A 14719-nucleotide genomic window follows, 5' to 3' on the forward strand; every position below is an offset into this window, starting at 1 on the left:
AAGTGGGGGGTGAGGGGTGGGGGATGGGATGAATTGGGAGATTGGGATTGACATCTATACACTGATACGTATAAAATAGATAACTAATAAGAACATGCTGTATAGCACAGGGAACTCTACGTCACTTCGCTGTGCAGTAGAAACTAACACAACATTGTAAAACTATACTCGCCCCCCCAAAAAAGTAAAAAAAAAAAAAACAGGTGAAATTAGTTTCAATAATACTTTATTAAATACAATAATATGTCACATCAATAATACATTGTTAAGTAATACATTATTAATTAATGTAATTAATAATACACTATTAAGTGTATTATACATTGTAATATAGGTATATGTGCGTGTATTCTAATACATCCAAAAATGTCATTTCAACATGTAATCAATATTAAAAATTATTAATGAGATATTTTAGATTCTTTTTCATACTCAATTTTTTCAATCTGGGGTGTATTTTATACTGACAGTACATCTCAATTCCAACCAGCCATGTTTCAGGTGCTTCATTAGTGGAAATATATATTTTGTAACTAGATAGATACATTTACCAACAAATAATATCTTTTATTGAAGGTCTGTCTTTTCCCACTAGCATTTTAGCCCCATGAGAGCAGGGAGTTTTGTCTGTCTTGTGCGCTGCTGAATCTCCAGCGCCTAGAACAGTGTCTGGCACACAGTAGTTGCTCAATAAACAATAATGGCAAATACTTAGATAGCGCTCACCCCGTGCCAGGCATGGTTCTATGCATCTGACATACACTAACTCATTTAGGCCTCATGACAACCTGGGGAGGAGGTACTATTATTATTCCCTCTTTACATAAGAGGAAAATGAGGCCCAGAGAGGTTCAGCCATATGCTCAAGGTCACACAGCTCATAAGCGGCAGAGGTGGAATTTGAACCCAGCCTGCTGGCTGCAGAGCCCTTGCTCTTAACCACTAAGTATTACTGGTTGTGTAGGAAATGTCTGTGGAGTGAATGAACGCGTGCATTTCATGTGGCATGTATGCATATGTGCGAGCCCAAGTGTATAGAGCACGTGTGCATATCTGATGTATACACTTGGGCGTATATGGGAGTTCCTTTTGTGCCTGTAAGTGCTGAGGGTGCATACACGTGTGACTGTGCGACCTTATGTTTTTCAAGAGGGGTGGGGTGGCTTTGGATCCAGCCTAAATTGGGATGTTCCCAGCTCAGAAGGGGTGGGTGAGGATGGGGAAGGGTCACAGCTTCTCAAAGAGCTGGTAGAAGGACCACCCACATTCTGACCTGGATAGTGTTCTGCAAATGAGATGCAAATGAAGGTCTGGTCCTCCACCCGAGACCCATTCTCCAGAAGCCAATTTTCAGGGAGAACATTTGAGTTGCTTCTGCAGCTACAGACTGGGGAGGGAGGGGGTGGCAGGAAGGCACGAGGGACATAAGGATGTATTTATAAATTCGTTCCCTTGAATGTGACAAATGCCTATGAATAGAAGCTTCATAAATAAAATCTCTTATTCATAAAAATATATCCCCATAAATTCTTCATATTTGGCAACATAAGAATATAGTAAGTACATATTCCTCATCAATACATTTATAAGAATGTATTTATAAGTAAATATCTGTAAAGAGAATATTTAGTTCTCATGCCTTTCACTCTCCCTGCTCTCTGCCCCTCATGGCCCCTCAGTCTCTCCTCTCTCTCTCTACCCAGGCTGTGCTAAATGCCAACTCTTTTTTTCTGCCTTTCCTTCCACAGAGGGAGCTTGGGATGACACACTTCACTTTCTTTTCAATGCTGTTATAATAAAAAGCATTCGACAAAATTTAAATCTTTAAAACAAGTCAATGTGGCAAATTATTTTCTGCACAATGCCCACCAGCCCCCGGATGAGACTGCCCTCCTCTAACAGGACATCATATGTGGAGGCTGCCAAGCACCCTCCCTGACTCCCACTCCCCTTTCTGCCCTGTACCCCAGCCGGGTGGAAGAGACCGAAGTGGTGCTGTCCCTGGAGCAAACGGAGCGACACTCTCGCAGACACGTTCAGAGGGGCACCCCCTCTCAGAAGGATGCCCCTAATCCTGGTGACAGCCTTGGTATGGGGCAGGGCTGGGGCTGGGAGGGGTTGTGTCCCAGGATGCTCGGAAGAAAGCCCAAGTGCCTTAATGCCACTCGCTTGGCCCTGTGTGACCTGCTTCCCCTCCCCTTCTTACTCTCTGAGCCACACCAGCTTCCTTAGTGCTCTGGGAACAAACCAAACTCTTTCATGCCTCAGGGCCTTTGCACATGTAGTTTCCTCCACCCAGAATGCCCTTCTCTCTTCCCTCCTCCCTCTTCTCCTCTGTCCCCAGGATGATTGCTTCAGTCTTGTTGCTCTCTGCTCTGAATCCTGCTGTGGCTTCCAATCGTCCCCACTTTCCATTTGTTCCGTGCTCCCACTTCACTGTTCTTTGGAGTCCGGTAATCTTGACCCTTCCACGTCTGGCTCCTTTCTACCTCTTCCTTCTCCTCTGCTTAACACCCCACCCCCTCCAATCCTGGATGGATGAGCTTCCCTCCCTGTTTGTTCTTCAGGGCCTCACCATCTCCCCAACTGTTGCTGGCAACCCATGCTCCTGGGTGTGGTAATGAGGTCCCCCGTATCCTTTCCTTTTCTGGCTTAGAACTGGCTCAGGGCCACATCTTGACCTCCAGGGACCTTAGACTCTCCTTGAGGATCATGGGCCCGTCTTTTCTCCTAACATGACAGCCCCCCAGGCTGAATGTTATTCTGTGCCACCGGAGAACCGGGTCAGTCACGTGCCATGGTCCAGCCATGTCAATTTTAAATATTACAACATTTCCCCACCATTGGGCAATTGCTACAGTCCCCAGCCTACTGTGTGCCCTCACCCCACGTTAGCCCCTCCAGGGCAACTGAAGGGACAGCAGGAGTTCTCCAGGACTCAGCAGCACTGTGAACGGGGTCTATGCTGATTACCTAGTCAGCTATGCTCCCAGGGGTTGGCAGAGGGCTCTGCCCCTCAGCCCTGGGTGACCATCCTGTGTCCTCCCCATCTTGATGTGTCCTGCAGACACCTCTGGTCCCCGGATCCTAGCCTTCCTGCACCCCCCTGCCCTGAGTGAGGCCGCCCTGGCCGCTGACCCCCGTCGTTTCTGTAGCCCTGACCTCCGTCGCCTCCTGGCACCGATCCTGGATGGGACTTCAGTAGCCGCTACCCCCAGCGCACCCCCAGCCCCACGGCGCCCCCGAAGTCCTCTTCCGGTAAGCAGTCCCCTCCACTTCAGCCCTCAGGATCTAGGCTGTTTTGGCCTTTGGCTTGAACCCCTTGCTATTCTCTGGGCCTCAGTTTCTCCATCTATGTAGTGGAAAGGCTGGGATGAGATGGAGTCGGGGGTTCCTTCAAGACCTAGATTCCAGATTCTTCAACTGTTATCTGGACCAAAACCTAGGATGTTTGGGACTGGTGTGGGTGACCCCCTCATTGCTTGTGACCAAGCATCCAGGTTTTCTGAAGTTGGAATTCAGAGAGTCCAGAATGTCTAATGTCTTAAACTGCACAAACCTGGATTCAAATGCTGACGCTGCCATTTATAGCTGTGTTACCCTGGACAAGTGGGGCCTCGGTTTCTTCACCTGTAAAATTCAGATAATAGCAAGTAGCCACCTCATTGGTTTTTGTGAGGGTTCAATGAAATCATTCACGAGAAGCACTCAGAAAGGCTTCAAGAGACCATTAACGGTTACTGTTTTCACTTAAGAGTCCAGATAGTCTGACCTTTCACTCAGGGGTCTATATTATCTGGTCTTGACTTTCCTTATTCCCACCTTTGTGACCCCCCCCCAAAATATCTTCTCTCCACTGGAGAAACAGACTGTGACCTTTGACCTCACCCTTTACCCTGGGAAGCTGGACTGGGCATTGTTTTCCTCCAGACTCCAAGACATTTAACCCCAGAAGGCCAGAATATCTTGGCCTCAGGCTTTGGTCTTTCGAACCTTTGATGTTTTCTCTGTCGATCTACACCCAGAGGGACTTCCCTGGTGGCGCAGTGGTTAAGAATCCGCCTGCCAATGCGGGGGACACTGGTTCGAGCCCTGGTCCAGGAAGATCCCACATGCCACAGAGCAGCTAAGCCTGTGTGCCACAACTACTGAGCCCGTGCTCTAGAGCCCGTGCACCACAACTACTGAGCCCACGCACCGCAATTACTGAAGCCCGCGCGCCTAGAGCCCGTGCTCCACAACAAGAGAAGCCACCACAATGAGAAGCCCGCGCACTGCAATGAAGTGTAGCCCCCACTCGCCGCAACTAGAGAAAGCCTGCATGCAGCAACGAAGACCCAACATAGCCAAAAATAAATAAAATAAAATAAATAAATTTATATATATAAAAAATTTATACGCAGGCACTCAGACTTTTGAACACCCAGGTGCAGAAACTCACATTTGCTGTTTGACCCCTTTGGTGTCCCAGCTGGCTGACATTTGACCCTCACTTCTACCCCTGAGCTCAAATGTTTAGACTGCCTTACTGCTTAACATCTCCCAGGCTCAAGATTTCCTTAAGTCTCTATTCTCTCTCCCCACAGGCTGATCTCCCAGATGAACTACTTGTGGATGTGGAGAACGCACACAAACTCTTTGCCTCTGGGAAAGACCTTGAGGCAGTGGAGACAGATCTAGATATAGCTCAGGTAAGGGCTGGCATGGAAGGAACAGTCTTTACCTCTGGGTTCTGGGTGACATATCTAAGTTTTAGAGAAGGATGGTGGAATGATTAAGGGGATGAGTGGATGGATGGATAGATGGGTCATTGAATTCACTAGGTGGATGATGGTAGAGAGATGGATGGGTAATGCTTAGGTATTTGGACGGATGGATGGATGGACGGATGGTTGGATGATGTATGTTTGGATGGGTAGCTGGATAGATAGACCGTTGGATGGATGATAGATGGATAATGTTTGGATGATTGATGGTCTGGAGAGATAAATGGCAGTGGCATGGATGTATTAGCTATATATCACTGTGTAACAAATTACCCCCAAATTCAGTACCTTCAAACAAACATTTATGGGACTTCCCTGGCGGTCCAGTGGTTGAGACTTCGCCTTCCAATGCAGGGGGTGCAGGTTCAATCCCTGGTCGGGGAGCTAAGATCCCACATGCCTCGGGGCCAAAAAACCAAAACATAAAACAGATGCAATATTGCTACATATTCAATAAAGACTTTAAAAATGGTCCACATAAAAAAAAACTTAAAAAAAAACCCCAAACATTTATTATGTCACACAATTTCTGAGAATCAGGAATCTGGGAGCAGCTTAGCTGGATGGTTTATTCTGAGTCTCTCATGAGGTTGAAGTCAAGCTCTCATTGAGGGCCATAGTCATCTGGGGCTAGAGGATTCAATTCCAAACTCACACACATGGTTGTTGGCAGGCCTCACTCCCTCACTGGCTTTGGCTGGAGGCCTCAGTTCCTCACCATGTGGGCCTGCATAGAGGCTGCCTAAGCATCCTCACAACATGGCAGCCGGCTTCCCCCAAGGCAGGTAATCCAAGAGACAGAGAGTGAACCTAAGACAGAAGATGCAGTCTTTTATAACCTAATCTCAGAAGTGACATACCATCACTTCTGCTGTATTGTATTGTTCATACAGAGCAACCCTGGTACAATGTGGAAGGCAGCCACAAACAAGTGGGAACACCGAAAGGCAAGGATCATTGGGATTTATGTCTCTCCTGCACACAAAACTCACTCACCCCCTCCCAAGTCCCCCAAAGTCTCTTCCCACTACAGCATCAACTTTAAGTCCAGAATCTCGTCACCTCAGTCAGGTCTGGGTGTGGCAAAGCACCTCAAATACAGTTCCTCTCAATCCATTGGTCTGTGAACTAAAGAGACAAGTTGTCTGCCAGCCATGTACCCAACATCCAGTGATGGGACAGGCATAGAATAACTGCCAAAAACACTCCTATTCAAAAAAAAGGGGAAAGGAGAGCACACAGGTATCACTGGTCCACAGCAGTTTTGAAATCCAGTTGGGCAAATATCAAAAGTTCCTTGGTCAGAACCCATTCTGACTCAAAAACATCCCAGGAGTTTTTCTCCATGGTTCTTGGCTCCACCCTCTGGGCTCTTGGCAATTCACTCTGAGTCATCCTTCCTTTTTCATAAAAAGGTAACGTTATTTGCAGCTGAGTGGTTTTTGTAACCTGCTTCCTGCTTTTAGAACTTTGATAGCCCAAAGGTGTCTTTTCATTTTGCACCATCTCTGTCCCTTTCAGGCCTAGCTGGCAATGCTTCTGTTCATATAATTCTCTTAAAAACAACAACAACAACAAAACTTTGTATGTCTGAAATGAATCTCTTTGGAGTTCACTCCATTAGACAAAAGCCATACCCACAAATCTCTGAGATAAACCCTTCTCTACCTTGGGCTTCTGTTGAGGTGGCTGAGTGACAGTGCCCTGAGGTTTAATAGAAGCCCTCCTGTTTGATTGGGAAGACCTATGAGGCACATCCTTAAACCCTAGAGTACCTTTTGTCTGACTGAGGATATTCTAGACACCACCTTTTGTCTTTCTGAGGTCTTAACAAGGAATTTTATAAACACACCCCGGCCTTAATCTTTAGACCATGCTTTCCCGAGCGTGCCCTTCTTTGCTCAGAAACCATTTCTTTTTTTGGTACGCGGGCCTCTCACTGCTGTGGCCTCTCCCGTTGCGGAGCACAGGCTCCGGACGCGCAGGCTCAGCGGCCATGGCTCACGGGCCCAGCCGCTCCGCGGCATGTGGGATCTTCCCGGACCGGGGCACGAACCCGTGTCCCCTGCATCGGCAGGCGGATTCTCAACCACTGCGCCACCAGGGAAGCCCACCATTTCTTAATTTTAGCATCACTTGCCATCTGGGGAGTTCCCAGAGTCAGCCACACCCAAGGTGAGGGGCACAATCCTCCAGACTGTCAAGTCTGCCCAAGACTTCTGACGTCAGCCACAAGTTTGGGGGTCCCCAGGGCTACCCTCATTTCAGAGCAGCTGCCTACAAATTCAGAGATTCTCATGGGCTCCCTCAGGTTTTATAATTTACTAGAACTAGTCATAAAACTAAGGAAAGCACTGTATTTACGATTACAATCTTATTGTAGCAAAAGAATATTATAGCCAAAGGAAGAAATTCATAGGGTAGAATCTGGGACTGGCAAAGTCCCAAGTTCAAAGCTTTCATGTCCCCAGGGATGGTATTACCCTCCTGTCCTTGATGTGTGGAAACACGCATATGGAATACTGTCAGTCCCGGAAGCTCACCCCAGCTTTGGTCTCCAGAGTTTTTATTGAGGTTTCATTGTGTAGGCATGATCAATAGAGTTATTGCCAGTGTAGCTGAATTCCATTTCCATCTCCATCCCCACCTTCCCCAGCACACACACACATTTTCCTTGGAGGTCAGGCTGATTTCATGTGGCCCAAAGCCCCAGCCCTCAAATCCCATGGTTGGCCTTTCTGGCATGGATAGTCTCCATCCTGAGTTGTCTTGTCCGAATAAACTCTCAGGTGTGGTCCAAGGGGTCCATCACGAGTAGCCAAGACACACCTATCACTTGGGAAAGTCCAAGGGTTTACATGTCACCTCCCAGGAGCCAGGACAAAGGCCGAACCTCTTTTTGGGTAAAATTCTTCAGTACACAGGGAGGTTGAGAATTTTCAAGCCCTTCAAGCCCCAGCTCCTTCCTGTTTAACATTTCTTCCTTTATCTTTTCTCTCCCTTTGCCCTTTACTCCAAGTAAGCAAGAAGAAATCAGGCAGCCCCTTCCTTCAACGCTTTGGCTGGAAATCTCCTTAGCTGGATCACCCAGCTTACTAGTTACATTTTCTACTTTCCACAAAACTGCAGGTGACAGTGTTGATAAACGTTCAGCCACTTCCCAGCAAAAATCTTTCCTCCAGCTTCGGATAACGTGTTCCTCACTTGCCTTCAAGCCCTCAGTGGCAGGCTCCTCATGGTTCAAATTTTGACTAATGCCTTGTTCAAGGCAATCTAGGCCTCCTCTAACGGGCCCTTCCGAGTCCTTCCAGCCCTTGCTCACTGCCCAGTGCAAAAGCCACTCTCCCATTTTAGGTTTTTGTTACCGCCACACCCCACACTCCTTATCAAAATCTTATTTGCTATCTATTTCTGGATAACAAATTACTGTAAAACTTTGAAGGTTAATACAAGCGTGTATTACTTCACATACTTTCTGAGGGTCACGGGTTAGGGGAGTCACTTAGCTGGGTGGCTTTTGCTCAGCGTCTCTCATGAGGTTGCAATCAAGATGTCACGCAGGGCTGCAGTCATCTGAAGGCTTGACTGGGACTAGAAGATCCACTTCCGAGATCCCTCTCTCGGCTGTTGGCAAGAGGTCTGTTTCTTGCCATGTGGGCCTCTCCAGAGGGCTCCCCTCAAGAGCCAGTGACCTGAGAGAGAGAGAGCACAGCAACAATGGAAGCCACAGTATCGTTACAACCTAATGTTGGAAGTCACACACCATCATCTCTTCAATATCCTATTGTTACCAGGTCAGCCCTAGTCACCACAGTAGGGGACTAAGCTAGGGTGTGAATACCAAGAGGTGAGGATCCTTGGGGGCCATCTTGGCAACTGGCTACCACAGAGTCCTTCTACCCATTTTCCAGATGAGGAAACTGAGGCTCAGACTCTTGACCTCAGGCACACAACTCAGAAGTGGTGGAGCTGGGACTCTAGCCCGGGTCCACCCAAGGCCGAGGCTCATGCTCTTAACTCCCTCCTGCCCTCCGCAGGACGTCGATGCTCTGGACTTGGAGATGCTGGCCCCCTACATCTCCATGGATGATGACTTCCAGCTCAACTCCAGTGAGCAGCTACCCAGGGCCTACCACAGACCTCCAGGGGCTGTTCCCCGGCCCCGTGCACGGAGCTTCCACGGCATGTCGCCCCCAACCCCTGAGCCCTCCCTGCTGCCCCGCTGGGGGAGTGACCCCCGGCTGAGCTGTTCCAGCCCCTCCAGAGGGGACCCCTCAGCATCCTCCCCCATGGCTGGGGCTCGGAAGAGGTGAGCCACAGTAGAGGTGGGATATAAAGAAGTGTAGAGGGAATTCCCTGGCGGTCCAGTGGTTAGGACTCCGTGCTTTGACTGCTGAGGGTGTGGGTTCAATCCCTGGTCGGGGAACTAAGATCCTGTAAGCAGTGGGGTGGCAAAAAAAAAAAAAAGAAAAAAGAAGTGTAGAGAAGGTCCCTGACCCCACCTCTCTCCTGCCTCCTACTTCAGCCTCATCCCTCATTACTCCTCCTACCCTGACCTCTGCTCCAGCCAGGCCCTCAGTGTCCCTAGCACATGTCATGTTTGTTTCAAACTTTATGTCTTTGCCTAGGCTGTGCCTTCCTTCTGGAGTGCCCTCCACTGTTCTCACTGTTTATCCAAATCCCACCAGTCAACCACGGCCCTCTCCTTTAGAATATATTTCTATCTGGCCTAGTAACAATTTTTGTCATAGTTAAGAGGACATTGCCACGGTGTCAGAGAAACTGTCTAGAACTAAGTTCCCTAACACCTTTGAGTATCTGTTGAAAGCCATGGACCCTTCCCAAGAAGATTTACACACACATATAGACACATGATTTCGCATATAATTTCAGAGGATCCATGTCCCCCTTCCAAAGATGTTACACTACTAATACTCAAGTTTTTGCTCTCCAAATTGTGGGCACATGCCCATTTAGTCTCCAGGATGGTCTCGTTACTATCCGTACAAGGCTTTCGTGGATACATCTCATTATTTTCCAAGGCTTTCAGTTTGGAGCTGGATATACAGTGGGTGCCTAATAAAGATTTGTGAAGTGAGAGAGGGAGGAAATTAGTGAATATAGTAGTTGGATGGATGGATGGATGGATGGATGGATGGATGGATGGATGGGGGAGTGGGTGGCTGAGTGGATGGACAGATAGATGGACGAATGGAAGGACAGACGGATGGTAGTTGTATAGGTGGGTGGGTGGGTGGGTGACGGATCACTGGGTAGATGAATGGGAAGATGGATGAATGGATGGATTGGTGGGCGTACGAGTAAAGGAATAAATAGGCGCTTGGGGGAGTGAATGAACGCTCATCACCTGTGCACACTGGTGCCCACACCTGCCCACGTTTGCTGGGTTCTGAGATTCTTGCCTGTCTTCCTCCAGGGCCCTGGCCCAGAGCTCAGAGGACGAGGCAGAGGGGGTGGAGCTGCTGGGAGTGAGACCCCCCAAACGGTCCCCCAGCCCAGAACCCGAAAACTTCCTGCTGCCTCCCCTCAGCCTGGTATGTGTGGGGATTCGTGGGATTCTCTGGCCCTCAGAACCCAGCAGGCTTACACCTAGTTTTTATAGACGGAAAAACAAGAGAGGCAGGGCCTGGCTGAAGGTCAAATGGACGGTCAGCCATCCAGCTAGGGCCAGGACCTTGATCTGCTGGTTCAGGCAACAGGTATGGAAGGGCTTTGCAAATAGACGTAAGCTGGTGGTAGGTGCTAAGAAGAAAAAATAAGCAGGGTAAGGGGAGAAATGACAAGGGTGAATATCTCTAGGAATCTTCTCTGCTCCCGTGGAACACTCCCTCCCAAACCTAGCATAGGTCTGGGCCTTGCATTATTAGTGTAGCTTTAAGAGTACAGACACTGAAGTCAGACTGACTTGGGTTCGAGTCCCAGGTCCGTCACTCAGTAACTGTGAGGCCTTGGGTGGGTGACGTCACCACTCTCAGCCTCAGTCTCCTCATCTGGGAAGCAGCAGACAGTTACGTTTCATAGGACTGGCATGAGACGTGATGAAATCAGGCCCTTAGCTGCTCCTTGTGGGCTACTGGTAAGTGGGCGTATAAAAACCAACCAAACAAGAGCAGCACCTCGGGCTCCTCACTCTGAACGGGGCTGTGTGAACATGAGTATGGTTGATAATATCAACAGCTCTTATTCACTGAGTGCCTACCATGTGCCAGACGCTGACTGCACAAAGTGCCTTGCATGATTATTCGGTCCCTACAGCCACTCTTGAAATATTATTATTGTTATTAATTATTCACATTTACACACAAGAGGTTAAGAAACTGTATCAGTCAGAGACTGGACAGGAAACAGAGAACATGTTCAAATGGGGTGCTGAGGAGAATTTAGTAACAGGACTGTTGGCAAAGGTGGAGGCGTCACCCTGGGGCTAGCAACACCATCCCTAGCCTGAAGGCACAGGGCAGAGGGGTGGTCACTGGATCCTGGAGAGAGTAGGGTCCACCTTGTAAGAGCTGAACCCTTCCATGGAGGGACACAGCCAACCCAAGATGACCCAGCAGGGAAGCAGCTAGAAGATCAAATACCCCTTGTCTTCCTCCTCCCACCTGCTGGTATCTCCCATCACGTGAACCTCAAAGGAACACAGAGAGCAAGGTTGCACGTTGATGGAGTCCACACGCACAGGTCAGCCTGCTGGGGCACCGAAGGAGGGGAGAACAAGGCTCCGGGGGGACCCACAGAGGATATCTGGGACAGTGACTCACCCAAATTCACACAGCCAATAAGCGGCCACTGAACACCACAGTGCCCGTAACCACTGCCCCATCCTGCCTCCTTGGATATGATGATGATGATGATGATGATGGCAACTTTGTCTGTTGTGTCCCCTAGAGTTTCCTTCTGACAGGAGGACCACCAGGGAGCCAGCAGGGAGCAAGGTTGCACGTTGATGGAGTCCACACGCACAGGTCAGCCTGCTGGGGCACCGAAGGAGGGGAGAACAAGGCTCCGGGGGGACCCACAGAGGATACCTGGGACAGTGACTCACCCAAATTCACACAGCCAATAAGCGGCCACTGAACACCACAGTGCCCGTAACCACTGCCCCATCCTGCCTCCTTGGATATGATGATGATGATGATGATGATGATGGCAACTTTGTCTGTGTCCCCTAGAGTTTCCTTCTGACAGGAGGACCAGCCCCAGGGAGCCAGCAGGATCCCAGCACCCACCTCCTAGAACTGAATGAGCCCCTGGGTGAGTAGCAACCTGGGTAGACAGAGGCTCTGGGTCCCCATCTCCTGTGGGAGGTGCCTTAGATGGCTGAGAGAGGGTGAGATGATTCTGAGGCTGGTGGGGGGCTGTCCGTGCCTGGACATGACCTTAGTGGAAACAGGCAGCCCCTCCCCCTTCTCAGGGACACTGTGGGAGGAAAGAGAGGCCCTGAGGGAGGCAGGGGCTGGCCAAAGCTGTCCCTTGAGGTGGAAGCTGAGCCCGGGCCTGAGTCTAGGTCTCCCGAAGCCTGTGTCTGATTGTCCCTTGGTCATTCCCAGCTGTGTGGCTTTGGGAGATAGTTTCTGCCTCTGGAGTCTCGGTTTCCCCCTTCTTGTCAGTGGGGGCCTATTTTCCGTAAGGAAAAACCCCAACGAACTTTTTGGCCCACCCAATATAAGAGTTTGTACTTTAAGGAGATGTTCTGAGGACTTGTGGAGATGCTGCCCAGGAAGAGCTTAGCACGAGACCTGTTTCACAATAAACACTCAAGAAATGTCACCCTTAAGGTGATGCTGGTCCCAGACCCCCCCCCACCCAACCCTGCAGGGTATGAGGCAAGCTGCTTTGTCTGTGTTGCTCTCATCATCTTCCAGCACAACTATGAATAGCCATAGCTCCACCTGAAACCTGCAGGCACTGGTCATGAGGGAGCTTTCCAAAGCAGGGAGCTTTCCAAAGCACGAATCTGACCCTGGCCTTCCTCTGCTCAAAGCTCTTCTATGCCTCCCTAGTGCCCTTCAGAGAAAGACCAAGCCCCTCATCTTGGACTCCAGTCTCTGCGGGGTCTGACTGTTGCCTCGTCTCAGACTGCACTCTGCTTCACATCCTCCGTTTCAGCCACAGTCACTATCCTTTAATTCATTCTTTCCTTCACGTGTGTAACAAATATTCACTAAACACACAGTAAGTGCCGGGCACTGTCCTAAGAGCTGAAGACAAAACTGGGAACAAAACACATGAAAACCCCTGCCCTCTTAGAGCTGACATGCTAGTGGGGGAGACAGTCCAGAACAAAGAAACAAATGCAATAAAGAGTACACATGATGAAAAATAGTGCTACTTGGGAAAATAATGTGTACAGAGGAAAAAGGAGTTCTGCGGTGGGGGGATTTCCATTTTAAACAGTATGATTAGGGGTGGTCTCATTGAGAAGGTGCCATTTGAACAAAGACCTTAAGGAGGTGAGGGAGTGAGTTGTGACAATTTCTGGGGGAAGAGCATCCCAGGCAGAGAGAATAGCGAATGCAAAGGTCCTGAGGTGGGAGTGTATCTGTCTTCTATGGGGGAAAATCAGGCCAGTGTGGCTAGAGCACAGAGAAGAGAGGAGAGAAGCAGATTCCACAGGGCCACTGTGGGGCATTGTGAGGACTTTGAAGTCATTGTGCTTGAAGAGGCTGCCTCAGGGCCTTTGCATACGCTGATCCCTCTGCCTGGAATGCTTTTCCCTCCATTCTTTGTCTAATTACCACATCCTTTAGATCTCAGGTCACATACGACTCCTTCCACGGAGCCTTCCCTCATTTCCCAAGCTATGGTTTGAAACACTCATCACAGTCCACATTCATATAGGCGTTTGTAACATTATCTAATTACTCCTACTGTCTACTCCTCACAGGGCAGGGGCCTGGCCTGTCTTGGTCATTGTGCTTCACCATGTGTGCAAGGCTGGGCAGTGGCCCGGCACAGAGCAGGGCCTCAGTACATATTTGTAAATGAAGAGCTAACATTTATCTAGAGCTCATTCTGTGCCAAGCTTTGTGCTAAATCTGTTATGTACGTGATCCAATTGACGTCCCTCACTGGAATGTCAGCCCCACGAGGGCAGGAAGTTTCACTTATCCTGTTCACTACTGTGTCCCTAGTGCCTGGCACACAGTAGGTACTCAACAAATATTTTTTGAATGAGTGAATTCTCATGAATGAAGTAGGTCTAAGTATCCCTGTTTCCCAGATGACCACAGCTCACTGGGCTCTGTTCAAAGCGCTTTACGTGGATTCACTCATCTACTCCTCACTGACAGCCCTGTGGGAGGCAGGGGAGGTATTGTTGTTAGCCCATTTTACGGGTGAGGTAACTGAGGCACAGAGGTGAAGTCGCCTGTCCCAGTTCATACAGCAAGTAAATAGCAGAGCCTGGATTCAAACTCAGGTGGCATCTGGCTCCAGGCTTCTTAACATCTGGACACCCGAGATTCAGAGAACAGCACTTGCCCAAGATTTCACTCCTATTTGAATCCGGGCATGCCTGCCTCACCAGCCATGCTCTTAACTGTCTGAAGACCGGTTGGGGTGATAACTCCCCACTGGTTTACCTTCCATCTTTCCTCACAGGCCTGGGCCCCTCCCTGCTCTCTCTCTACCCGGACGAGGACACCGCCCAGCCCAGGAGCCACTTTCAGCCAGAGGCAGGCTTGGCCCAGGCCAACTGAGCCAGGTCCTCTTCCCATCTCCCTTCCCCGCCCCCCCCCCGTCCCCCGCCCCAGCCAAGAAAGGACGTCAATCATACTCCAAGCCGGCAGCCAATGCACAGGATGGAGGTGCCGGGAGAGGGGTTCCCTCTCTCCTCTCGGTGACCCCCGCCCGCCTCAGGCCTACCTCAGTCCCCACCCCTCTGCCCCACCCCCACTGTCTGGGGGTGCTCCGGGGTGGTCTCAGCTCAG

The 14719-nt window shown here is 49.6% G+C and overlaps 1 protein-coding gene across 2 annotated transcripts in view; it reads left to right on the forward strand.

Moving 5' to 3' along the window:
- HIF3A (hypoxia inducible factor 3 subunit alpha) overlaps positions 1-14719 on the forward strand; it is a 29064-nt gene extending 14345 nt beyond the window's left edge. Inside the window, exons 9-15 of one of the 2 annotated variants that reach the window (XM_007102722.2) lie at positions 1971-2089; positions 3068-3258; positions 4587-4691; positions 8804-9075; positions 10204-10321; positions 11960-12041; positions 14391-14719. In XM_007102722.2, the coding sequence (XP_007102784.1) occupies positions 1971-2089; positions 3068-3258; positions 4587-4691; positions 8804-9075; positions 10204-10321; positions 11960-12041; positions 14391-14488 (985 nt within the window). In that variant the 3' untranslated portion in view covers positions 14489-14719. The remainder of the gene's footprint in view (positions 1-1970; positions 2090-3067; positions 3259-4586; positions 4692-8803; positions 9076-10203; positions 10322-11959; positions 12042-14390) is intronic. The other variant, XM_055079129.1, reaches the window with a different exon arrangement.

The sequence above is a fragment of the Physeter macrocephalus genome, chromosome 17 (assembly GCF_002837175.3).
Source record: "Physeter macrocephalus isolate SW-GA chromosome 17, ASM283717v5, whole genome shotgun sequence".
Taxonomy (NCBI): Eukaryota; Metazoa; Chordata; class Mammalia; order Artiodactyla; family Physeteridae; genus Physeter; species Physeter macrocephalus.